Source organism: Dasypus novemcinctus, chromosome 18 (assembly GCF_030445035.2).
Source record: "Dasypus novemcinctus isolate mDasNov1 chromosome 18, mDasNov1.1.hap2, whole genome shotgun sequence".
Taxonomy (NCBI): domain Eukaryota; kingdom Metazoa; phylum Chordata; class Mammalia; order Cingulata; family Dasypodidae; genus Dasypus; species Dasypus novemcinctus.
The window spans coordinates 15,904,470-15,931,111 of NC_080690.1; the positions used below are offsets into that span (position 1 = coordinate 15,904,470).

The 26,642-nt window shown below is 41.1% G+C and overlaps 1 protein-coding gene across 8 annotated transcripts in view; it reads left to right on the forward strand.

Annotated features, from left to right (window-relative positions):
• SF3B3 (splicing factor 3b subunit 3) overlaps nt 1–23,976 on the forward strand; it is a 58,549-nt gene extending 34,573 nt beyond the window's left edge. For all 8 annotated transcript variants that reach the window (XM_071209083.1, XM_058279743.1, XM_058279741.2 and 5 more), the window contains exons 12-26: nt 628–779; nt 1,320–1,475; nt 2,229–2,384; nt 4,031–4,174; nt 7,122–7,244; nt 8,344–8,498; nt 17,826–18,000; nt 18,557–18,762; nt 18,860–19,016; nt 19,991–20,116; nt 20,514–20,726; nt 21,235–21,333; nt 22,093–22,236; nt 22,873–22,977; nt 23,377–23,976. In XM_071209083.1, coding sequence (XP_071065184.1) covers nt 628–779; nt 1,320–1,475; nt 2,229–2,384; nt 4,031–4,174; nt 7,122–7,244; nt 8,344–8,498; nt 17,826–18,000; nt 18,557–18,762; nt 18,860–19,016; nt 19,991–20,116; nt 20,514–20,726; nt 21,235–21,333; nt 22,093–22,236; nt 22,873–22,977; nt 23,377–23,517 — 2,252 coding nt within the window. In that variant the 3' untranslated portion in view covers nt 23,518–23,976. The remainder of the gene's footprint in view (nt 1–627; nt 780–1,319; nt 1,476–2,228; nt 2,385–4,030; nt 4,175–7,121; nt 7,245–8,343; nt 8,499–17,825; nt 18,001–18,556; nt 18,763–18,859; nt 19,017–19,990; nt 20,117–20,513; nt 20,727–21,234; nt 21,334–22,092; nt 22,237–22,872; nt 22,978–23,376) is intronic.
• The last annotated feature ends 2,666 nt before the right edge of the window (nt 23,977–26,642 follow it).

Below are 26,642 nucleotides of genomic sequence, written 5' to 3' on the forward strand. Positions count from 1 at the left end.
AGGGCTAACAATATAAACAACTTGTTCCCTTCTCCCTCCTGCCCCCACTTCTTGGTTGTCTAATGTTCTTATATCATTTCTCTTGGGACATGCTAGGATTCTGTTTCCAACCCTAGAATGACTTCGTTTCATGGAGGCTGGTGTATCTCTATTTATTCATTAGAGCCTGTATTCCCACATAAACTGCTTTGGCAGAAGCTAGGGATCTTTTCCTGGTTATAAGGAGTATCTCTTCTTAAGAATGAGTTGTGATTGGCAACTGGCACAAATAAAAGAATTCTAGTTTCAATATATGTAAACTTTCTTTTAAATTTCCTTATGTCTCTGATTTCCTTGCTTTGTCTTCTCATTTCTCTAGTTAATGTCTCAAGAAAACGCGAGGTTTTAGAGGTGGACATAAAGTACTCTGTGTATATGGGTATTTAAAGAGGCAAAATATATCTGTAGGCTGTTATGACCCTTGATTATCTTTTGGATCATTTTGTCCTCTTGGCCATATGACTGTGTGTATGATCACTACGCATGGAAGAAGTGACTTGGAAGGTTTCTGAGAGAAAACTTTGTGTGTCTCATTTGGCTTTGTAACTAATGAGTTCTTAGCTAACCAACTCGTCTTTCCTTTTTCAGATGAGTTTGATGCCTACATCATTGTGTCTTTTGTGAACGCCACCCTTGTGTTGTCCATTGGAGAGACTGTGGAAGAAGTGACTGACTCTGGGTTCCTGGGTACCACCCCAACCTTGTCCTGTTCCTTGTTAGGAGATGATGCCTTAGTGCAGGTGAGGATTATCTATACTTATCTAATACTCAACTTGCTTTATCCTCTTTTTGTACTCATTGTGGTATGGACTACTGTGTTCATGGTTTTCCCACCCATATACCTGCCAGAAAGCCTTAGGTTGGGAACATATTGTGTTGTCAGTCTAAAGAATTGCATTGAAAAATAGGTCTTTCAGATTTTGAATAACTTTGCTGTTCACTTGGAGAATTTTGGCACATAACATACCTGTCAGTGTTGCCATTTCCTCGTTTGTTAACAGAGACATATCACTACTGCTTTCATCTCCATATTAAAGGTATCCATAGTTATTTTTTTAATGAGCTCTGAACTTCTTTGGACACTGTGAAACATGAACTTTTTTAAGGTGCTTTTCCTAGGATCTTTTAACCCTACTTTTTGTCATTGACCCATCTGGTGCCTTAAATACAGTAATTCCTGATCTGATAGGGATATGGTAACAGATGTGATGGAGATGAGGATCATTCTGAGTGATCAATCAGTTGGCTACAGTCGAGTTTTTTTATGTTTGTGACTTTAGGTATATCCAGATGGCATCCGGCACATACGAGCTGACAAGAGAGTTAATGAATGGAAGACCCCAGGAAAGAAAACAATAGTGAAGTGTGCAGTGAACCAGAGGCAGGTGGTGATTGCCCTGACAGGAGGAGAGCTGGTCTATTTCGAGATGGATCCTGTATGTTATTTTAACTCTCAGTGTGGGGTTTATATAGAGTCCAGAAATAAGGATGAGAGTTGTAGTCCAGGCATCTAGATTGTACTCACTCAGAGAGAGAATTGGGGAGTGAAAGTGTCCACAAGCTAATCATTACAGGGGAGAGAAAAGTGAAATTGATGTCTAATTCTGACTGTAGTTATGAAATCCCACCTTAGCAGTGAAACACTTGTTCCTCCTTCCCTTCACATTCTAATCTTCTACCAAATACTTGGTGCAAAATTTAATTTCTGCAATTTGAATACATTTGTGAAAAATGTTTTTTGTCTTTCTATATGAAAAGATAACTGGGTACAGTTAATTATCTTGCTCTGTGTATTCTCTGGATGTGCCTAACTTGTAGAACAACTAGAATGCCTAATAGTCTAAGTGTAACTTTGGTTGAGATTTGTTTGTGGGTTTTTTGTTTTTGTTTTTAAGTTAATTCTAATGACGTATACAACCTAAAAAACTGATGGAGCAATGAACTTGTCAAAGATCTCTTGATTCTCATTCTCATTAGTATGAGACCTGTTTTGCATACCATTAGCCTAAATTCAGCCTTGGGACCGCAAATAGAGAAAATTTTTGGTTGGTGACTCTAGTAAGAGGAGAGAGAGAAAAGGAGAAAAGAATCTAAAAACCCTTCCCTGGTGTCAGAGTTTGGAGGTAAATTTGAGTGTCTTCACCTATCCCCATGTGATTGGTGATCTCTTTCTGTCCTCACTTCTGTAGTCAGGACAGCTGAATGAGTACACAGAACGGAAAGAGATGTCAGCAGATGTAGTGTGCATGAGCCTGGCCAATGTGCCCCCTGGAGAGCAGCGGTCTCGCTTCCTGGCTGTGGGACTGGTAGACAACACTGTCAGAATCATCTCTCTGGACCCTTCAGTGAGTGTCACCCTCAACTTCAGGGGTCTTTCATTTGGAACCTGAGCACCTGGCCCACTTCTTACGTCTCCGTCTGAGATCAGCTGGACTGGACCCTGAAATCTATCCGCACCTGTTGCCTCCCCTGATGTATTATAGCAGCACACCTCATGAGTCTTCCTACAGTAGTTTAAGAACACTGTCTGAGGGCACTAACTGCTATTTTGGCTAAGCCTTAACTTCCCTTTTATGGTTAAAAAAAAAGTTGGCTTGAAAGCAATTGAGCTCACTCCAGGTCCTTAGGTGACTTTTAGGGGTGGTATCCTTTGTTAATTTACTCTTTGGGGGGTGTGGGAGAAGGTTGGTGGGGAACTGGGGACAGATATTGAACCTAGGACCTCACAAGTGGGAAGCCAGCACTCAACCACTGAGCTACGTCAGCTCCCCTGAGTTGGTTTTTTGGTTTGTTTGCTTGTTGTTTGTGGTTTTTTTTGTATTTAAGAGGCACCAGGAACCTAACCCATGACCTCACATGTAGGAAGCAGGCAAACCACTGCTTGAGCTATATTTGCTCCCGTTAATTTACTTTTTTTTTTTTTTTAAGATTTATTTTATTTATTTCTCTCCCCTTCCCCCTATTGTCTGCTCTCTGTGTCCATTCGCTGTGTGTTCTGTGTCTGCTTGCAGTCTTGTCATGCGGCACTGGGAAACTGCGCTTTTTTTTTTGCGTCATCTTCCTGCCTCAGCCCCCTGTGCGGTGCCATTCCTGGGCGGGCTGCACTTCTATTGCACGGGGCAGCTCTCCTTGTGGGGTACACTCCTTTCGCATGGAGAACCCCTACACGGGACACTACTGCATGGCACAGCGCTCCTTGCGTGCAGCAGCACTGCGTGTGGGCCAGCTCACCACATGGGTCATGATGCCCTGGATATAGAACCCTGGACCCTCCATATGGTAGGCAAACGCTCTGTCATTTGACCCACAATCGCTTCCCTCGTTAATTTACTTTTTTTTTTTAAGATTTTTAAAAATGTATTTCTCTCCCCTTCTTCCCTATCCCCCAGTTGTCTGCTCTCTGTCCATTCGCTGTGTGTTCTTCTGTGACCACTTCTATCCTTATCAGCGGCACCGGGAATCTGTGTTTCTTTTTGTTGCATCATCTTGCTGTGTCAGCTCTCTGTGTGTGCGGCACCATTCTTGGGCAGGCTGTACTCTCTTTCATGCTGGGCGGCTCTCCTTATGGGGCGCATTCATTGCATGTGGGGCTCCCCTACGCGGGGGACACCCCTGTGTGGCAGGGCACTCCTTGCGCTCATCAGTACTTGCACATGGGTCAACTCCACACAGGTCAAGGAGGGCCCGGGGTTTGAACTGTGGACCTCCTATGTGGTAGGCAGACACCCTATCCATTGGGCCAAGTCCACTTCCCACCATTAATTTACTTTTAACAGTTTTCCATTTTGACAAAATTGTAAAGCATGATCCTATTCTTACCTTATCTGAGATAGTTTAATTAGATTCAGTTTATCCCACAACTTTCTTAGAACTCATTCCTCAGGTTTTCCATATCCACAAGAAAGTTCTTCACTTGTAGATTTCTCTGGATTTGTTTTTTCCAAAATTAGTCATTTCCATGTTTTTACCATTTTCTTTCTTTTCCCCTTAGGACTGTTTGCAACCTCTGAGCATGCAGGCTCTCCCAGCCCAGCCTGAATCATTGTGTATTGTGGAAATGGGTGGGACTGAGAAGCAGGATGAGCTGGGTGAGAGGGGCTCAATTGGCTTCCTTTACCTGAACATTGGGCTACAGGTAAGGGATCCAGAGATTGACATTGGTGGTATTGTATGACCTTCTTTAGGTTTCATGCATTCCTTTGTTCAAATCCAGGTGTTTTCTGAGCCCAGGGTTTCAAATAACCACTTTATGAAAAGTAAGCAGTGCTGCTTTGCTCTGGGTGCCACTTGTCCTAGCATTCCTGCTCCTTTTTTTAAAGAATTTTTTTAAAGCAGTTGTCGACATTGGGTGGATACATTAATTTTAGAAAGAATTGAAATATAACAGATTCCAGCTTAAAGAATTCAAGTTTGCCTCCAAAATTACTGACAAACAACTAAAATGTATTTATCTTTATTTATTCATATAATTTTAAGATTGATTTATTCCCCTGGCTGTGTCGTCGTCGTCCTGTCCCCCCCCCCCTCCCCCCCCGGTCTATTTTAGATCAGAGTACTTTAAAGCAAATTCTAGATGTCATATCATTTCATCCAAAAGTTTTTGAGAATGTCGCTTTTATTGATGTAGTTTTTTTATTTTTTTATTTTGTGGTTGTTTTTAGACCTTAATACCATTACTCACCCAACAAAATTTAATAGTAATTCCTTAATATCATCTGGATACTTTGTAGTTTTCAGTTTTGCCTGTTTCATTGTGTTCAGAATGTCTTTATAGTTCCTTCTACCTGAGATCCTAACAAAGCCATCCATACTTTGCATTTGCTTTATTTATCTTTTATGTCTCATGACTGCATTCACCTTTTTTTTAAATTTTATTTTAATTTACTTTTAAAATTAACTGATTCTAAGAAACCAGATTATTTGTTCTGAGGCAAATTTTCCACTTTCTAGATTTGTCAGATTCATTGCTTATGGTGTGGTCAATATTCCTCTACCCCTGTATTTCCTATAAAATAATAGATCTAGACCAGTGCTGCCTAGTAGAAATATAATATGAGGCACATGTGTAAAATTTTCTAATAGCCACAAAAAGATACAGGTGTGGTTAATTTTAATAAGTTTTATCTTACCCATTATATAAAAATAGTGATACACTTGTTTTTGTCTTTGAAATGCAATTTATATCTTACACTGTACTCTCAATTCTGACTAGCCATATGTACTGGTTGGTATCAGACATTCAGATGCTAGAGGTTGATTAGATTCAGATTTAATTTTTACGTGTGTGAGTTGAAGCAACAATATTTTATAGGTGTTGCTATTTTCTTCCTATTGTATCACATCAGGGGTATAAAATGCCTGTTTGTATTATTTTTAGTGATGTCTGAATATTTACGTCTATTTAAATTCATCTGTTTTATGGCTCCCTATCAACCTTTTACCTAATGCAGCCATTGATAACAGTGCCTAGATTAGTTATTTCACTAGGGGTTGGAAAAATGATAATTTGGTCTCCTTGATAGCTGGAATTCTCTAAAGACAAAATTTATTTCACCCCCTCTTTGCTTACCCTGAAAAAAGGTTACTTTTTTTCCTTTGTTTCCCTGTTTTCAAAGTAAGGACTTGGTGCCATGACAATCTCCAGTGGTGACTGGTAAAGTTTTTTTTTGTTTTTTTTTTTTAGTACTGTTAACTTGTGGATTTTCATATATTTGCGCTTCAGACTTTCACAGCCTCTTTTTTAAGGATGCCCAAATGCCTCATCTTATTAGACGAGTAGGAGCTCCTCTTTTAAATTGTCTCCTTTGTCCTTTTTTTAGGAGGTGCCAGGGATTGAACCCAAGAATTCGGGCATGGGAACCAGCCACTCTGGTTGAGCTACATCCACTCTCCAGTGAGAGTTGGTTGTTTTTGTTTTTGTTTTTGTTTTTCATTCGTTTGTTTTGTTTTCAGGAGATACTGGGGATCAAACCCAGGACCTTGTAGGTGGGAAGCAAATGGCTCAACAAGTTGAGCTACATCTACTTCCCATGTTCTTTTCTTTTTTTTTAATGTGGTAACATATAACAATTGCCTTATTAATCATTTTTAAGTATTTAATTCAGTGGTATTAATCATACCTTCAGTGTTATGCTACCATCATACTTTGTCCTTTTCACATGACCCCAGTATCTTTGGCTTCCTTGCCTTCTGGCACAAGGTTATCCCATGCTTATCTGAAACATTCCTTCCCCAGGTCTGTGTTAACCATTTCTGTTAGAGGACTTCTTCCTTACAGTGATAATAGTGTTTAGAGACCACAGTTAGGAGAACCAGTTTTGTTTTGTTTTATTTTGTTTTTAGCAATTTTATTGAGATACATTCAGTATCATACAATCCTTCTGAAGTGTACATTCAGTAAGTTTTGGTATAGTTGCAGAGTTGTGTATTCATCACCACAGCCAGTATTAGAACATTTTTATTACTCCGAAAGAGAACAGCCCCTCCCTTAGCCAATTAACTTTCAATTCTGCTATCCATCTCCTGCCATACATAACCACTAATCTAATTCCATCTCTATAACTTTATTTATATTTGCATTTTATATAAATGGAGTTAAACAATATGCAGTACTCTGTGTCTGGTTTCTGTCAAAATAATACTCTCTTTTTCCACAATTGATGGAAAAAATATTAATACATTACTATTCACTACAGTCTGTAGTTTGCTTTAGATACATTTTAATCTGAAGAGGCCCAGTTATTTTTAACTACAGATATTTTTTAAAAATTTTTAAAGTTTTAGGCAGAGTTTAACGTAGATGGGTAAAAAAAAAGTGTATGTATATAGCCTTAATTTAAAAATATATGTTAAATTTTATTTTACTTAGATGCTCAGTAACCAGTAACTATATGAATGAATGAGTGAGTGATTTAGTGATAGAATAAATGAATGGCTGTCTGATTATTAGGATCTTCCTCAAATCCCTAAGCCATTTCCTTCCATCTGCTCTGAACTTATGCATGTTTTCCAGGGGGAGGTTCCCTCACTTTAGTGATGAGCTTCCATGTTTAGGCTTTATGCATCTCTCTTCTTTTCATCAGAATGGTGTGCTGCTGAGAACTGTCCTGGACCCTGTTACTGGTGATCTCTCTGACACCCGCACTAGGTACCTGGGGTCCCGTCCTGTGAAACTCTTCCGTGTCCGGATGCAAGGGCAAGAGGCAGTAAGTAAAAGGGCCGGCAGCCTGTTCTTATGTTAGTGCTAGCTGAGAAAAATCTCCTTATTAACCCTTATTAATCCATCAGTATACAGTTGGTTTTACATTAGCTCCATCTCCATTAGTTTCCATCCTGTAGGATCTCTTTTTTTTCTTTTGTTGTAGGATCTCTTGTGTCCCTTAATGCAGAGTTTCCTAACTGTGGTTCCATAGCACTCTTTAGTTATAGATTAGCTGGGATATTGCTAGACCTTCAGATGTCAAGATAGGCAGATGGGGGAAACGGACTTGGCCCAGTGGTTAGGGCGTCCATCTACCACACAGGAGGTCTGCAGTTCAAACCCAGGGCTTCCTTGACCCGTGTGGAGCTGGCCCATGCGCAGTGCTGATGTGCGCAAGGAGTGCCGCGCCACGCAGGGGTGTCCCCTGCATAGAGGAGCCCCACGCACAAGGAGTGCACCCATAAGGAGAGCTGCCCAGCGCGAAAGAAAAGTGCAGCCTGCCCAGGAATGGCGCCGCCCACACTTCCCATGCCGCTGGCGACAACAGAAGCGGACAAAGAAACAAGACGCAACAAGTAGACACAGAGAACAGACAACCGGGGGAGGGGGGGGAATTAAATAAAATAAATAAATCTTTAAAAAAAAAAAAATGATAGGCAGATGGGCTGCAGGTGCCTAGAAACCTCCAGTCGAGGTCACCATTGGCCATGAGCAATCTTGTCAGTTTACCTGAGTCTGTTGGATTAATATCATGGTTTACTCTGTGATGTGAATGGCTGGGAAACATTATGTCTTTTGTAGCAAAGAGTATTAGTGATGCAATACTCTGACCTAGTGGTAGCTTTGTGGTAGTACTCCCATTTTATACGTGTGGAAACTGAGACTCGAAGAGATTAAGTGATTAGCCTAGGTCAGGTGTTTTCAGCAAATATTAGGCCCAGTCATACGGCCTCTTTTCTATCTTTTTTTCCTTAAGATTGCCTTTTAATTTTCTAAAATTCTTTTGGAAATGCTGACTGAAATTTGAGGATAGGGTTTTTTGTTGGTATACCATGTTTCTGATTTTTTCCTAAGCTCATTGAAGATGTTTTTTTTTTACTCAGGTATTGGCCATGTCAAGTCGCTCATGGTTGAGCTATTCTTACCAGTCTCGCTTCCATCTCACCCCACTGTCTTATGAGACCCTGGAATTTGCATCTGGTTTTGCCTCTGAACAATGTCCTGAGGGCATTGTGGCCATCTCCACCAACACCCTGAGGTAAGTCCCAGGGCTGAAGCCAGCAGGAAGCCTTTCTCACAAGGGCTTCTACTGTGCTTCTGTCTGAGTATTGAAGGAGGCTGTGAAGAGAGAGCAGAGAGCCAGCTCTTCACTATGGAACTAGTGTGTTGAAATTGAAACCTTCTTTTGGCTCCTGTTCAGGGATTCAAGAACCTGGTAGCCAGGTTTTGGTGTTTGGAGTCATAGCTTCTGTTTAGATGTCCAGGGCTGAGTTGTAATACTTAGCAGTGCAGTCTTCTTGAGATCTAAGGTGTTTTCCAGTGGAAAAACAATGCCGTTGGAGTAGTTTTAGAGCAGACACTGAATCAGTAGTACACTTTTCTCACTTAATCTTGTCATTTCCAGTATTACATCTTTAAAAGTTCAATCTCAATATAAATTGTTTAGAGGTGTTCATGTCCTGGTTATAACTATTGGCTCCTCATACTGGTTTATGGCCTCTTGATGAATTAGTTACTGTTGCTTTTATCTCTATTTCTTCACCTGGAATGCTTCCCCATATACAGTTGTACCTGTCAAGGTCCTACCTGTCTTTCGAGGCCTAGTCTCAGTGTAGCTTCTTCCATGGACTCTCTCATTGTTTATATAATTTGGCTCTTAAACTCCTCTAAATTTTTATAGATTTAGACTGTTTTCTAGCAGCAGAACTTTTTTTCTCCATAAAACAAAATCTTTCAGGGAGGGCACTGCACGAAAAAGATAAAAGCACAGCTCTTTGGGGCATAGTTTAAATATCAAAAATAGTGGTATTTAAACTAATCATAAAATTTTATAAAGTATCTTTTATGGTCATTTTCAGTCAACATATAGAATAGTTTGTCTAGTAGTTCTAAAATTTTATGAGGGGCAGAATAATTTCTATCTTAGCCCTTTCTATGGCATAAAAATGATCACCATGAGACTTGGACAAGTTATCTCTAATATCACGTGGAATTTAAGAAAATTGATGGAAGTTGTGGGATTAGATTTGTGAGGGTCTAAATAATGGATTTGTGTTTGTGTTTTAGTCTTAAATTTGCTCTCTAGTACACGTGGTTGTTATACTTAAAGGTTATTCAGGAGGAAGGAAACATCACAGGGCAATACGGAGCCAGTGGGCCTCCCTTTCTGGGTCCCTGACCTTGTTCCAACTGGGAGAGACTGACTAGGGAAACACTTCTCTGAAGTGTTCTCCCTTCCAGAATTTGTTCTACAGGCAAAAGCAGCTTGATACAACTCAAGTAGTATAAGAAACAGTTGTAGGCAGCCTTTGGCAAAGGCTTACCCGCTTTAAGTACTGCAGTGGAAGACCCTGGACAGGGAGATCTGTTTCCTGGGAGGTAAGGGGGCATTCAGACTCCTGTAAACATGGGAACTCCTATGGCCACTAGTAAGCACAAGCCCAGAAATGAGAGAGAGGACCGTGTGCCCTGTGTTTTGCGTTTGCCTTCGACCTGTCTGATAGGAAAGCATCAGCCAATGCAGAATCACTTTGCAAAGATGGTAAAAGGTGTGTTTTTGTTGGTTTTTTGGTTTTTTGTTTTGATTTGCTTGGTTTTGTTAGTTCCTGACACTCAAAATCTGGCATATCATCAGCCGGCTACAAACTCAAGAAACAGTCATCTCAGGGAATAAATCCCAGAGTTAACAATTTAAAATATTAAAATGTACAGTGTGCAACAAAAGATTACAAGATAGAGAAAAAAGAAATGATTGTCCATTCAGAGGAAGAGACTTTTACCCTGAAAACATGAACAAAGAAAGAAGACCAGACTCTGAACATAATGAACAAAGACTTTTTTAAAAAATGATCTTCAGTATACTCAAGGAGATGGAGGAAAATACAGAGAAAGGACTAAAGGGCATAAGAAAAACAGTGAATGAACAATACGAGAATTTCAATAAAGAGATATTTTAAAAAGGAACCAAGCAGAACTACTGGAGTTGAAGATCACAACAACTGAAATGAAAAATTTCCAAAGATTGAAGCTGACAGAAGAAGGTATCTGAAAACTAAAGGCAAGACAATTGAAATGGGTCCGGCTGAGAAGAGAAAAGAATTATGAAAATTGAAAATATTCTGAGAGACCTCGGGACACTATCAAGTGTACTAATATATGCATAATGGGAGTCCCAGAAGAAGAAAAGGGGCCAGAGGGAATATTCAAAGAAATAATGACAGAAAATTTACCGAACCTAGCAAATAGGTGAATATGCACATCCAGGAAGATCAGAGAACACCAAACAGAACAACTTGAAGAAAAATATGCTGTATCACATACTGATCAAACTGTCTAATGCAAAGAATAAGGAGAGCTCTGAAAGCTGCAAGAGAAATGTAACGTGATGTGTTCAGAAATCAATCCTCTCTTTTATAGTGAACTAATTTTTGACAAAGGGAAAGACCACTCAGTGGGAAAGAATAGTCTCTTCCATGATTAGTGTTGAGAAAACTGGGTCTCCGTTTGCAAAAAAAAATGAAAGTGGACACCTACCTCTTACCATATACAAAAATAAAAAATTTATCAAAGACCTAAATGTAAGTCAGAACTGTCAAACTCTTAGAATTTGCCCTTGAGTTAGGCAATAGTTTATTATACTTTACACCCAAAGAATAAACAACAAAACACAAAGTAGATAAAGTGGACCTCATGAAAATTAAAAACCTTTGGGCATCATAGGACTTTCTCTTGAGTGCTAAATGGCAACCTACACAATGGAAGAAAATATTTGGAAGCCACATTTCTGATAAGAGCTTAATATCCTAAATACATAAAAAAATCCTTCAACTCAACAAAAAGACAAATAGCCCAATTAACTAATGGGCAAGTTTCTTGAATAGGCATTTCTCCAAAGAAGGTATACATGTGACCAAAAACCACATGAAAGGGTGTGTAACATCATTAACCATTAGGAAATACAAATCAAAACCACAGTGAGCTACTATTTCACATGCACTTAGAATAGCTACTATTAAAAAAGGAAAATTGTAAGTGCTGGAGAGAATGTGGTGAAATAAGAACTCATTCTTGTTGGGAATGTAAAATGGTGCACCTGCTGTGGGAAACAGTTTGCTGTTTCCTCAGTTAAGTGTAGAATTTTTTTTTTGTTTAAGATTTATTTTTTATTTATTTCTCCTCCCTTCCCTTCCCTGTCCTCTCTCTGTGTCCATTTGCTGTGTGTTCTTCTCTGTCCACTTGTATTCTTGTCAACGGCACCAGGAATCTATTTTTGTTGTGTCATCTTGCTGCGTCAGTTCTCTGTGCCCAGCGCCATTCCTGGGCAAGCTGCATTTTTTTCGCACTGGGTGGCTCTCCTTACGGGGCACACTCCTTGCACATGGGGCTCCCCTGTGTCGCACGGCACTGTGCATGGGCCAGCTTATTGCACAGGTCAGGAGGCCCTGGGTTTGAACCCTGCACCTCCCATGTGGTAGGTGAACACTATCCGTTGAGCCAGATCCGCTTCCCAAGTGTAGAATTTTGATATGAAATAATTAAGGTAATCAAACTCATAGTGTGAGAATCTAGAATTATAGGATCCAGGGACAGGATGGGAGTAGGAAATAAGGGAGTTGAAGGCATAAAAGGTATACAAGGTTTCTATTTGAGACAATAGAGAAATTTTGGTGTTGGTGATGACGATAGCACAACATTGTATATATAATTAATTAACAGCACGGAATTACATGTTATTATTTAAAGGGGAAATTTTAGGTTGTATGTTAACTAGTATAAAAATATATTTTTTTTAAATCCATGGAACTGCACAATACAGTAAACCCTAAGTTAAACCATGGAATGTAGATATAGTTAATAGTACAATTATAGTAATGTCCTTTCATCATTGTATTGTGTACCACACTTACTGTGTTATGGTGGTGCATGGGAATCCTGTATTTTATGCGTGATTGTTTTGTCAGCCCATAACTTCTCTAAAAAAAAAAATAGAAATAATTTTCTTTGGATGGGAATGAGCTATGTAAAGTCATGACTGGATAGGTAATAAACATAATTCTTATGTTTAATTATTTGGGGAACTATCAAACTGTTTTCCAAAGTGGCTCAACATTTTATGTTACATGTATGGAAATTTAGATTTTTCCATATTCTCCACAACACTGTTATCTGCCTTTTTGATTGCAGCATCCTAATGGATGTGAAGTGGTATATTATTGTGGTTTTGATTTGATTTCCTTGAAGACTGATGGTGTTGCATGTTTTCATGTGCTTGTTGGCCATTTGCATATTTTTGGAGAAATGTTGATTCAAATCTATTGCCCATTTTTTAATTGAGTTATCTTTATTGAGTTGGAATAGTTCTTTTTATTTTTTAGATGTAAGTTCCTTGTCAGATATGAATTGTAAATATTTTTTCCCATTTGTGGATGGTCTTTAGCACAAAAGGCCATGATGTTTTCGTTTTGTTTTGGTTTTTAGTGATTTTTTTTTACTGTGTGTAGCAGTGCTCCAAAATGTATTCATCAAATGCAATGAATGTGCCACACTGGTGAAAGAATTTGGTAATGTTGAAGGGGGGCCTTTATGGAATCTTCTTATATTTTTTAATGTAACATTTGGTATGATCTATGTATCTTTAAAAACTTTTTTTAAATCTATACGAAGAGAAATTCTTACAAGTCAACAATCAAAAAGACAACCCAACTTAAAAAAAAATTATCCTTCCCCCCTTACCCCCCCCCAATTGCTTGCATTGCTGTGTCTGTTGTGTGCTCACCTTCTTTTTGGAGGCACCCGGACCTCCTATGTGGGAGGGAGGCACCTAATCTCTTGAGCCACTCTGCTCCCTGCTTTGCTGTATCTCATTGTGTTTTCCTTCTTATGTCTCCCTGTTGCATCAGCTCACTGCACCAGCCTATCACACCAGCTCACTGTCTTGCTTGTCTTCTTTAGGAGGCAGCAGGAACTGAACCTAGGACCTCCCATAAGCTAGGCGGGGGCTCAGTCTCTTGAGCCACATCCACTTCCCAAAGGCAGTGTTTTTATTAATTTTTTTTTTTTTTAAGATTTATTTTTTATTTATTTCTCTCTCCTTCCCCCCTCTCACCCCCATTGTCTGCTCTCTTGTGTCCATTTGCTGTGTGTTCTTCTGTGTCTGCTTACATCCTTGCCAGGTGGCATGGGAATCTGTGTCTCTTTTTGTTGCATCATCTTGCTGAATCAGCTCCCTGTGTGTGTGGTGCCATTCCTGGGCAGGCTGTGCTTTTTGCATGGGGCAGCTCTCCTAGCGGGGTGCACTCCTTGCGCAGGGGACACCCCTGCGTGGCATGGCAGCACTACGTGTGGGCCAGCTCACCACATGGGCCAGGAGGCCCTGGGTTTGAACCCTGGACCTCCTGTTTGATAGGCAGATGCTCTATGAGTTGAGCCACATCCACTCTGTTTTTATTTTTAAATATGCTATGAGAAGTCCCATTATGGAGGTATGTATATAGTTGATAAATAAGTACAAAAGAAAGATTCCTAACTCATTCTGGGCAGTGAATAAAAGCTTTCCTGAAGAGATATTTGTTGTGAGTCCTGGAAGTCAAATAGGTATTAAGCAGATGGAACATGGAGGCAGGGCATGCTGTTCAGAGGGCAGTATTATGTAGAGCCCTTTGACATGAAAAGAACTGTTAAAGAGTGGTTTAGCATAGTAATTGGATGGGGATGGGGTCACTGGCAGGGTGGCAAGGTAAAAAGCTAGAGAGGTTGGCTAATATTAGATTGTGACAGACATTGAATGCCATGGAAAGGAATTTGGATTTTTATCCGATGTAACATGTAGAATAGAATTGCACATATAAAATGCTATAAAACTTAACAATGTTTTGAAAGGCTGGTTTTGTGTTTTGTTTTTTTTTTAATAATAGTATTTTTTAGTCTATTTGGAACCACCTGAAGTCTTCTTGAACATCACCAGTGGCATTTGCCCCCACTTAGGAAAATATTGTATAATCTCATATTCTTAAGGAAGAATGCAATGTGGCAGCTCCTGTGTTCTCATTTTGACTCTGCATCAGGTCAGCTGCTCTCTCTGCCTAGAGTCTGTGCCTTATGGGCATGGTAGTGTGCCTTTAGAAAAGAGGTTAGTGTGAAGATTGAACTGGAGAAATCAGAACCATAGGATCAGTGATTGGGAGTGATTTACTTTTTTTCTTTAAGCCGTATTTGGTGGTTTTGTGTTTTTTTTAAATTATAGATAATTTTTGATACTTAAATGGGTAATTAGTTGTATGCTTATACTTGAATTAATGTCTCTCTCCAAATAAAGAATAGGCTTAATCTTTCTTCAGAGAAATTAGATATGGGAATATGAATGTCATCCATCATAGTATCAGAAAATGTTTTTTATTTTGTACTCTTAAAAAAATATTCTGGGTTGGCTGTTTTCTTTCAGCACTTTGAAAGTGGTGGTTCACAGTCTCATATTTTTGCTCTTTTATTGGTCTTCTGTCAGATTGTTTATAGGTAATTTTTTAAAAAAGATTTATTTATTTTTCTCCCCTTCCCCTCCCCACTCCGGTTGTCTGTTCTCTGTGTCTTTTTGTTGCGTCATCTTGTTGTGTCAGCACTCCATGCATGTGTCCCCATTCCTGGGCAGGCTGCACTTTCTTCCGCGCTGGGCGGCTCTCCTTACGGGGCGCACTCCTTGCACGTGGGGCTCCCCTATGGGGTGGACACCCCTGCTTGGCAGGGCACTCCTTGCGTGCATCAGCACTGCGCATGGGCCAGCTCCACACGGGTCAAGGAGGCCCAGGGTTTGAACCGTGGACCTCCCATGTGGTAGGCAGACGCCCTAACCACTGGGCCAAGTCTACCGCCCTATAGGTAATTTTTTTTTTTCCTTTTCTTTTTTGTGTTTCTACAGATCTGTGAAAATAAGGATTTCTCTATCTTGCTTGATATATATTGTGCTCCTTTATCTGTTGGTTCATTTTTCTTTGTTCCTTATTTCAATAAAACCTTTGACTATTCTCACTTTTTTTAGGATTCTGACTAGATGCATGTTAAATCTTCTCATTCTGGCTTTCCATGCCTTTAATCTTCTTTTTTCCTTTCATATTTTATCTCTTCTGCTATATATTCAGATACATGACCAGTTTACTTGATTCCATGTTGCACTTAAACTGGTTCTTTTCCCTCTTAATGATTTATTGAAGAACCAAATGCCATTTGATTTTAAGAGATATGGAGCAAAATTACCTTTTTTTTTTTCCATGTTATTTTTTCTTTCTTTTTTTTTAAGATTTTATTTATTTCTCCCCCCCCCCCCCCCCCCCCCCCGTTGTCTCCTTTTTGTGTCTATTTGCTGTGTGTGTTCTTCTGTGTCCACTTGTATTCTTGTCATGTGGGACCAGGAAACTGCTGCTTTTTTGTTATGTCATCTTGCTGCATCAGCTCTCTGGGTGTGCGGCACCACACCTGGGCAGGCTGCGCTTTTTTGCGCGGGGTGACTCTCCTTGTGGGGTGCCCTTCTTGTGTGTGGGGCTCTCCTACGCGGGGGACGCCTCTACGTGGCACGGCACTCCTTGCGCTTGGCAGCACTGCGCGTGGGCCAGCTCACCACATGGGTCAGGAGGCCCTGGGTGTAGAACCCTGGACCTTCCATATGGTAGATGGGTGCTCTATAAGTTGAGCCACAACCGCTTCCCTACTTTTTTTTTTTTAATAATACTTAGATTACATAAAATGTTACATTAAAAAATATACCCCACTCCCCACACCTCCCTGGAGCAATTACTTTTGAATCACAAGGATGTGAGTTTTGGGGGCAAGTCTCACCAGAGCATCCAAGGCCTAGCTCAGAATAAGTGTCATTGTATATTTAGAGGAGGGAGGAGACTGGGGAGGATCCGTGTTTTAGTCGAACAGATAGTCGAGTTTCAGAAATTTCAGTTGTAAAGAGTATATAGGGAAGCAGACTCGGCCCAATGGATAGGGCGTCCGCCTACCACATGGGAGGTCCAGGGTTCAAACCCAGGACCTTCTGGCCCTTGTGGTGAGCTGGCCCATGCACAGTGCTGCCGCACGCAAGAAGTGCTGTGCTACGCAGGGATGTCCGCACATAGGGGAGCCCTACGCACACAAGGAGAGCCACCCTGTGCAATTAAAAAAAAAAGCGCAGCCTGCCCAGGTGTGGTGCCACACACAGGGAGAGCTGACACAGCAAGATGATACAACAAAAAGAAATAACAGATTCCCGGTGCTGCCAAGAAGCAGACACAGAAGAACACATAGTGAATGAACACAAGAGAGCAGACAACGGTGGGGGGTGGGGGGAGAGAACAAAGAAAATCTTTTTTTTTTTAAAGTATGTATTCTCAGTCCTATCAAAAGCCCTTTGGCTTAGCAATTCTACTTTGTTGGACTATTTTTTTTCCTTCTTGGACTATCTTAAACAAACGAATAGTAATGCCACTATATTTATTTAGTCCTCATGGAGGGATGTAATTGGGAAATGGAAAGGAAAAGAGATTCAAGGTGAATTTTTAGGTAAACCTGAATGTCCTCTTTTCTTTAATGTAAGAGAGCCATTGACAAATTATAGAATGATATGATCACTTGGCTTAAGTTTTTAAGTGGATGTCTTCTTTCCAAGCATGTCCTTCAGCTACTCACTTTCCCCCCATTCAGGCAGTCTGTGTTAGTTTCTTTTGTCTTTATTGATGTGCTTTATGTAACCATTATTTTTTTTTTTTTTTAAGATTTATTTATTTATTTAATTCCCCCCCCTCCCCTGGTTGTCTGTTCTTGGTGTCTATTTGCTGCGTCTTGTTTCTTTGTCCGCTTCTGTTGTCGTCAGCGGCACGGGAAGTGTGGGCGGCGCCATTCCTGGGCAGGCTGCTCTTTCTTTTCACGCTGGGCGGCTTTTCCTCACGGGCGCACTCCTTGTGCGTGGGGCTCCCCCACGCGGGGGACACCCCTGCGCGGCACGGCACTCCTTGCGCGCATCAGCACTGCGCACGGCCAGCTCCACACGGGTCAAGGAGGCCCGGGGCTTGAACCGCGGACCTCCCATATGGTAGACGGACGCCCTAACCACTGGGCCAAAGTCCGTTTCCCTATGTAACCATTATTGATAGTAAATATATGCATATATTCATTTTCCTTTTTACAGAGAGAACATATGATGTACACTGTTTTCACAGAATATTTTTCTCCCTTAACAGTATGTCATGGGAATTATTCAGTATCATTACTGCATGGCCTTCACGGTCTGTTTCATAACCATGAGTGTTCTGTTATGTGGCTGTATCATTTTTAATAGCAGTTTTTAAGTCCTGAGTAACCCAATAACTAACTGCCTTGCCTTGTGAACTAGGATTTTGGCATTGGAGAAGCTAGGTGCAGTCTTCAATCAAGTAGCCTTTCCACTGCAGTACACACCCAGGAAATTTGTCATCCATCCTGAGAGTAACAATCTTATCATCATTGAGACTGATCACAATGCCTACACTGAAGCCACAAAAGCTCAGAGGAAGCAGCAGATGGCAGAGGTGATGAGACTTTCAAGAGTTAAATTAAAAGATGTTTGCATGAAATTATGTTGAAAAGTTTAAAGTTTAAACCCCTGAAACTGTTGATTTTATTCTTTGTTAAAGATCTAGGCTCTTTTCAGGTCCTTTGGGGTTCTTTGCTGAATGCTTGGTCTTAGAGGTTTTCTCGTGACCGAGGACTATTATGCTGACTTGGGTTTGTTCATTATTCAGCTCCCTTTCTGGGACAGAGTTCTTTCAGCCCTTGAACTTCCAGAACAGGCTCTGTTATATGTTTCCTGGATTTGGGCCCAAAGAAGACAGCTTTCTTTTTCCCCACACCACCAACACTTCCCAGAAATCTAAAAAAAAAAAAAAAAACCACGAGTCACAACCTTGTAGAACCATGCCCTGCCTAGAAGAGAGGAGACAAGATACTATGCCAAGGGAAGTTAGACTAGTTAGGTAGAAAAATATATTATGAGCTCTCCCCCAGAGATCGTCTTCCTACTTAACCCATTTCTTATGCATAACCCATTTTTAAATACACTGACGACTCCTTGCTTTCTGGACTTAGGAAATGGTGGAAGCAGCAGGGGAGGATGAGCGGGAGCTGGCTGCAGAGATGGCAGCAGCATTCCTTAATGAAAACCTCCCTGAGTCCATTTTCGGAGCTCCCAAGGCTGGCAATGGGCAGTGGGCCTCTGTCATCCGGGTGATGAATCCTATTCAAGGGAACACACTGGACCTTGTCCAGCTGGAGCAGAATGAGGCAGCTTTTAGGTAAGAAGCCCAGGGCCTTCAGGGTTTTATGAACTGGAACAGGGATTTTCTGGATTGTGACTAACACCTGACTGAGTGGTTCTTTCTCTTTATACAGTGTGGCCGTATGCAGGTTTTCCAACACTGGTGAGGATTGGTATGTGCTGGTGGGTGTGGCCAAGGACCTGATACTGAACCCCCGATCTGTGGCAGGGGGGTTTGTCTATACCTACAAGCTTGTAAACAATGGGGAGAAACTGGAGTTTTTGCACAAGGTAGGAACCAGCCTGTGGTTTTTCTAGATCTTTGGTCCCACTGAACTCTGAATTTTTGCTTCATTTGTGGATCACGTCTTCTGTTGATTACTTTGGGAGTCAACTTACTGATTCTGTCCATATCCTGGGAGCATTCAGAAAATAGTGGGGCTGAAGGCTCTAGTGATACCCTGATGCCTGTCCATAAGTCCCACAAGAAACATATGTGCTGTCCACTCACCACAAAGATACATACTGAATTGGCCCCTTGTTTACTAGGCTTACTAAGCAGGCAGCAGTTTGTGGCAAATTCAGCAGTTGTAAAGAATTAATATTCTGTTCCACACTGACAATACATAAATATGATTCCTTCAGCCCTATCTTAAATGGAGCATCCTAGGAAATTTTAAGTCACAGGCCCTTTTTTGTGTTAAAATTGTCTCACTCTTAAAACTAAGATAGATCTATATTATGCCTACAGATGTAAGGATTAGGCAGTATTTCCTTTTAAATATAAATTTCAAGTGATTTAATATGTTAGCAGGTGGAAAGGGCTGATTTCTGAGCTACAGAAGATATAGGAAATTAATGTCTCATCGTTTTGAACTCTATAACCCCTTAGTCACTTTTCAGTAGCATTCATTTCCCATCCCTCCATAAACAGCAGTGACGTCTTAGATATCAAGGTTCTACTTCTGTTTAATGGAGCCAGTTAAACCAAGCATGGGCTCTGAGGCAGCATTCCCTAGGCTTCAGGACTTCTTTTCACTTGTGACACTGATCCACTTGCTGGGCAAAATGCAGTGTGTAGGACCTCTTGCCCAAACACCCTGTTTCATCGTGTGCTGTATGCATGGTTTATTTCTCTGATGAGAAAGATTATCTTTAGCTGTCTTACTGCCAGATGTCTGGAATGGATTCATTTCTGGGACAGGGCTAGGGCTAATGCCTGTATGTCCTTCTAATAGTTGTATTAACCTGTTTTTCTCTCATAGACTCCAGTGGAAGAGGTCCCTGCTGCCATTGCCCCATTCCAGGGGAGGGTGTTGATTGGTGTGGGGAAACTTCTGCGAGTCTATGACCTGGGGAAGAAGAAGTTACTCCGAAAGTGTGAAAATAAGGTAAATATGCTGGTAGAAGGGCTAGGATCTAGCTAATGAGACTAGAGACATTGACATTAACTGTTAAGAATCATGGGACTTTGTTAAAACTGTGTTGTATTCCCCTAATTCCAGGCTCAGAATTAGCTCTGGAGAGTTCAGAAGGGCAGGAGTAGGACAGCCTTCTTCAAACCAAGAACTAAATTTCTAACCTGTTTGCTTTTAGAAGGAATTTCAATCTGAGTTAGGCTTATATTTCTACTGTGTTAAAAAACTACTTTGCACTATTCTCTTCTTTCTAGAAATCTGTTCAATGTTTGCTATTCTTACAGATAAATTTTGCAGTCAAGGAAAATTGGGCTTTTTGTGGGTTCTCAACTCTAGGGTTATACCCATTGCTGTCTTTGTTGTTTCGCAGCACATTGCCAATTACATTTCTGGGATCCAGACTATTGGGCACAGGGTAATTGTGTCTGATGTCCAAGAAAGTTTCATCTGGGTCCGCTACAAGCGTAACGAGAACCAACTCATCATCTTTGCCGATGATACCTACCCCCGATGGGTTACTACAGCTAGCCTCCTCGACTATGACACTGTGGCTGGGGCAGACAAGTTTGGCAACATTTGTGTGGTGAGTTGATGTTGTTTACTTGAGTTACAGTGGTGTGTAGGAAAAGCTGGCTCAGTTTGTTACGAGTAAAGCCAAAGGCCTAGGAGTATCATCCTTGATATAAATGTAAAGTAAAATGGCTAACTACAAAGAAATCTTTGAGTGTTCTTCAAGCCTTCCTACCAGCCTTTGGGCTCTCCCCACTCCCCAGTTCACCCTTGCCCCTGTGGAAAGTGATTTAATAATGATAGGTTCAGTTTCAGCTAAAGACAAGTGTTTATTTTTACTCTTCCTCAAATTTTGACCTGTCTTTTTAAAAGCCTAGCCTGACCCCTCTTGTTTATATTGGGTGAACTTTGTTTTTGCCCTTATCTATGCTAGAACCATGTTCACAGGTTCATTCTCTCTTGGGTTTCTTGCTCCTCAGATACAGCTCCTGCCCACCAGGACAGGTGCAGGAGACTTGGTGCTCTAGGCTTGCTTGCAAGTTCCCAGAGCAAACCATGTGAGTTGTGCCATTTCCTTGTAGGTGAGGCTCCCACCTAATACCAACGACGAAGTGGATGAGGATCCCACAGGAAACAAAGCCCTCTGGGACCGGGGCTTGCTCAATGGTGCCTCACAGAAGGTAAGATTCCAGAAGGGGAACCCAAAGGAGAGCTACTAGCTTGCATAGTATGTTCCCCATTATCCCTATCAAAGGAAACATTTTGTGGTGAATTAGGCACAGTGTGCTGATTATACTCAGTGCTCTCCCTTTCATGGTCCTTCCATCTTGGAAATTCCTGAGCAGGTAATATACAGCCCGCAATGGATGATGGATGTTGGGTTTAACATAGGAGACTATCACTATCACATTTTTATCCCTCATTTTTCATATGTAAAGTGGAAACATGTTGGAGACATCTTAGCAACCAGCATAGTCTCTGGAGAGTAGTGATTGTACAGTTCATTTCTAGTAGTTAACTAGTTCTTTTCTAAGGTTTGTCTTAGGTTTATGCTTCTCCTAAAGACATTAATTTCTTTAACATTTCTTTAATAGACTCTCTCTGGATTATATAAAATAATAGATCCATTTTAAAGTTTAAGTTTAGTAATTGCTGTTTTTATAATCTCTATAGTTTCCAGGTTTCTTTATTGTAAACTTTGTAATTTAACAAAGCAGTTTTTAGATAATTGCATATCAGAAATTATCCAACTTCTCAATATGTTTGTGAGCTACTAAGCTTTTAAGTAAATAAAAACATTTTTAAAAATTTAAAAATTCTTATAATGTTGTTTGAATATTAAAAGATGGTGAAATCTGCCTTTTGGTGGCTCTATGCCTGGGACTTCAGAAGAGGCTCCTGGGGGTACATTCAGTTACTAGTCTGTTTTTAACTTGCAGGCAGAGGTGATCATGAACTACCACGTGGGGGAGACAGTGCTGTCATTACAGAAGACCACGCTGATACCTGGTGGCTCTGAATCACTCGTCTATACTACCTTGTCAGGAGGGATTGGTATCCTTGTCCCTTTCACTTCCCATGAGGTGAGAGTTCCGTACCACTCTGGCCTTTACCTTCCCAAAGTTGTTTCTTACTGCTGAATCTGCATAAAAGGGCAAATTTGTCCCCGTCTGTAGCTAATATTGTTCTGAAAATTTTGTAAGACAACAGTCAGAAGTGCCTGGGCAGGTGGGAATCCTGATTTTTGTCCTTAGGGAAACCAGTGTTTTACTATACAAGGGTTTGGTTCATTCCTGATATGGTTACAGGGTTAGTGTAAGACCAGAGCCCCAGAACCAAACCCCACAGACTAGAAATAATGGGATGGTGTTTACCGGACACTGATTGCTTCATAGAGTCAACTCTAGGTTTGGCTAAGGTTGCTTTGTGTTATTCCACCCCAGAAGCTGGGATCAGGAGTCTGACCTCACACACCACTCGTTTCTAATGGTATTCTCTCTTGTACTATAATTGCAGTGAGGTCCCATTTGGTTTTTAGCTATCCTATCTTAGTAGGAAAACCTGCAGTCATTAGAGGAGTGGTTAATTATTTACCATTTCTTGTCCAGTGGGGGAAAAAAAAAATCGATGGCTTGTCTGTTTGCTGTGCTTCTGGAAATCATAGAGAAGTAGTTGAAATTACTGTTTGACTTAGTGACATTCTCTGTTTATTCCTCCAGGACCATGACTTCTTTCAACATGTGGAAATGCATCTACGGTCCGAGCATCCCCCTCTTTGTGGGCGGGACCATCTCAGTTTCCGTTCCTATTACTTCCCTGTTAAGGTAGGTTTTCCTTTGAGAAATCTGGGTTGAGTAATATTATCCTTGGCCCATTCAATCAGTTTTTTTGGGGGTGGGGGGCTTGCTGTATTAAAAATCTGAACAATTCTGAAAGGAACAGCAAGGCAATGGATTAATGGAGACAGTGATGGGGGGAGGGTAATGTTTAGTGATACTCAAGAGTCCTCTCTCCCACATCCAGAGAAGAGATTTCACCCGAGTCTGCTAATCTAAACTCAAGGCTATCAAAAGTCAACTTAGAATAGTGTTCCTGGCTCTACAAATGGAGTTTAGGTATCTGAGAGAGAAAAGAAGGCTTTAGCTGCAACTGCTACTTTGACATGTGCCATTTTCTTTGAGTATCTAACCTTTTTCTTCCTTTGTCACTTTTCCATGTCTTAGAATGTGATTGATGGAGACCTCTGTGAGCAGTTCAACTCCATGGAGCCAAACAAACAAAAGAATGTCTCTGAAGAACTAGACCGGACTCCACCTGAGGTGTCCAAGAAGCTTGAGGATATCCGGACCCGTTATGCCTTCTGACCTCTTCATTTACCTGTGGGCCTTGCCCGAGACTCTGTGTTTTATTTCCCCCACTACCACCACCTGGCTCTGGACCCATACGGCAGAAGGGTGGCGGGATAATTAAGACTTTGCAATATTCCCATCAACTCTTCCTTTGGAATGACTGGTTCCCCCTAAAGTTGGTACATTTACACTTCTTCCTGCCTGGTACACAATACATTGCCCTGGGTTCTAATATGGAATAGGCTGCCCCTTTTTCCCTAGGCTTTTCTCTGCATTGGTAATTCTTTGCTTTTGTCTACTTTTGTATGCACCCTTAATTTTTAACTGGTTTTCCTGTAAATATAGATTTGTACAGTGTTACCTTTGTGGGAGGGAAGGGGGCAACCTGAAGTGGGGACTAGGTTGAATTAGTGTAACTCCTGAGTTCTGCCACTCTGGAACCTAAACAGAAATACAAACCTAGTTTTTAAAGTGGCTGGTGTCCACGTGTCTTTTTGGGAATGAGAGTTTAGTTTGAGAGATTTAAATCTGAGTCAGATCAGGAAGAACTGAATATAATCCCTGCTTGGGCTTTTGTGTCATGTAGCTGAAATTGGGCATAATAATAACCATGTGGTGACACATACTACTTTCCTTTGGATATCAAAGACTGGCTAATATTTCTTCCCATTTTAGTTCTCATCTACTTTTAGATCTTGGAATTAGGGGTTGGCATGAATATCTACCTTGGTGGTCTCTATTTCAATAGATGCTCTCTTTTCTTCAGATCCTGAAATGACTTTTTTGCCATCTGTCTACTAGGAAGGGTCAGTAAGTACAGAAAAACACAGAGACTTTTTGCCCTATGTGAGTCTTATTTAAAGGGGACCCTAACTTCTATGTAGCAGACATCTTGGGCAGGGTTCACAAGGGCCTTTGGGGTATGAATTAGGAGGGTGCACCAGGAACCAATCAGCTGCAAGTTGCCTGGTCTCAGAAATGTGCCTGCCTACATTTGAAAATGTGGCTTCCTTCCTGCCAACTTGTGTGGGAAGCCCTAAAAGAACTCCAGTGTAAGGAGGCAGTCCTTTGATTTGGTAAACCTGGAGAAAACCTGACCTTGCTGTTCTTTTCAGTACTTCGTAAAGTGAAAAGTTCTATTCCTATGTGCTCAGACACTTTGTTTGGAGCAGATTCTGTGTGGCTGGCACAGCGTTAGAATTTGGGATGGAGATGATTAGATCGAATCTTTCATCCTGAAGACTTCACGGCCCAGTAGAGAGAGGACCCGTTGTTACTCCTGAGACTAAGTATATTTCTTGAATCATGACTTGGACTTTACATCATTGAATAGAGAGACCCAGGTTTTATCAAGAAGGATTTCTCAGTAGTGCTTTTCCTCATTTAGCTTGTGGCTTCTCATGGTAGATAGTACTGCTACATTGCATTTGAAATGCCTAATTCCAGGGCCCATTTGTGCTATGGGCCTAAACCCATTCGGTTTAATCTGTGAGATTGTATGATTTTGATAAGCAGTAGCCTGAGACACTTGACATAAGGTATTGTTCAGTGGCTCCTTGTTCTTAGTCTCTTTCTTGACTTAAAATATTAATCTCCTTCTTCTTACAGTTGTGGGGGGTTAAGTAGGAAAGAAAAACTTTATCTCTGTATGGAGTCAGGGAAATACCACCACTGAATTTCCTCTGCATGTTTGCTTGTTCTCTGCAGGAGGAAAAGCTCTGGAAAATGGTATTTCCAGAGTCCAGGTAAAAGGAATTAGGCTTGAATTTTTTGGAAACAGGAATTTTGTCTTGTTCATAGCTGTTGACCCAGGTCTCAATAAATACTTAGTGGGGAAGTGGACTAGGCCCAATGGATAGGGCGTCCGCCTACCACATGGGAGGTCCGCGGTTAAAACCCTGGGCCTCCTTGACCCATGTGGAGCTGGCCCACGCACAGCGCTAATGTGCACAAGGAGTGCCGTGCCACGCAGGGGTGTCCCCTGCATAGGGGAGCCCCACGCACAAGGGGGTGTGCCCTGTAAGGAGAGCTGCCCAGCACGAAAGAAAGTGCAGCCTGCCCAAGAATGGCATTGCACACACGGAGAGCTGACACAAGATGACGCAACAAAAGAAACACAGATTCCCGGTGCCACTGATAAGGATAGAAGTGATCACAGAAGATTGCAACAGCAAACAGACACAGAGCAGACAAGGGGGGGGAGGGGAAGGGGAGAGAAATAAATTTTTAAAAATCTTTTAAAAAAATAGTGATTGAATGGAGATAGTTTACAAATAATCCCATCATTGTAAGTGTTAAGGAACCTCATCAATTTCATTGGTTTGGTTGAGCAACCAGGTATATAGGGAGCTTTTTCCAACCTTGCAAAATCAGAGGAAGGGATAATGTCAAGTCGCTGTGAGGCATTTGCCCTCAGCTATTAGATTTGTTCCCATCTTCCTGGTAAGTCCCTGCAATTTGGTTCTTAAGAAAGTACTGAAAAGTTTTCAGCTGCCTCAGCTTTTCCCTGACCTCATGGGTAGAGGTTCTGCAGATGTTGTTTCCTTTGGAAGATTTTCTTGCCAAGAAAAGCATTCTTGGGGTGGGGGTGGGGGGTGGTCCTAAATGGACTGGATGGAATGTTGCTTTTCTTGGTTTATATAAAGGTATTGCTAGCAAGACAGCTGCCAGAGCTGGGAAGGCTCTTAGGAGTAGGAGTTGACTCATCTTTCAGGGAGAAAGCTGTTCTTCAGAATGCTTGCTGCCCCCCATGACTTCGCAGTCTTTCTTGAGCTCATGTTGAGGGAAGGGGAAAATGTTGGAAGACATTCTTTAGATGGGATCAACCTGGCTTTCAAATTTTTATGATTTTTAAGTTCTGTTTCTATTTAAAATTAGAAATGCTATGTGTTTGCATGATTCATCTACTTGGTCATGTATATATGGAATATTGTATGTGAATATTTTAAGTTTATTGCACCTTAAAATTTCCAGGGGCTCTATCTAGAGCTGAGAAGAATCAATATGCTGCTGAAATCAAACCTTGTCCAAAAAAAATAACAGTGGTGGGGACAGATGGCTCACTCTGGAAAATATGGTAGAGGCTCCTTAAACACCTATTTGGTCAGTGGTTGGTTTACATTTGTGGATCTGATGGCCCA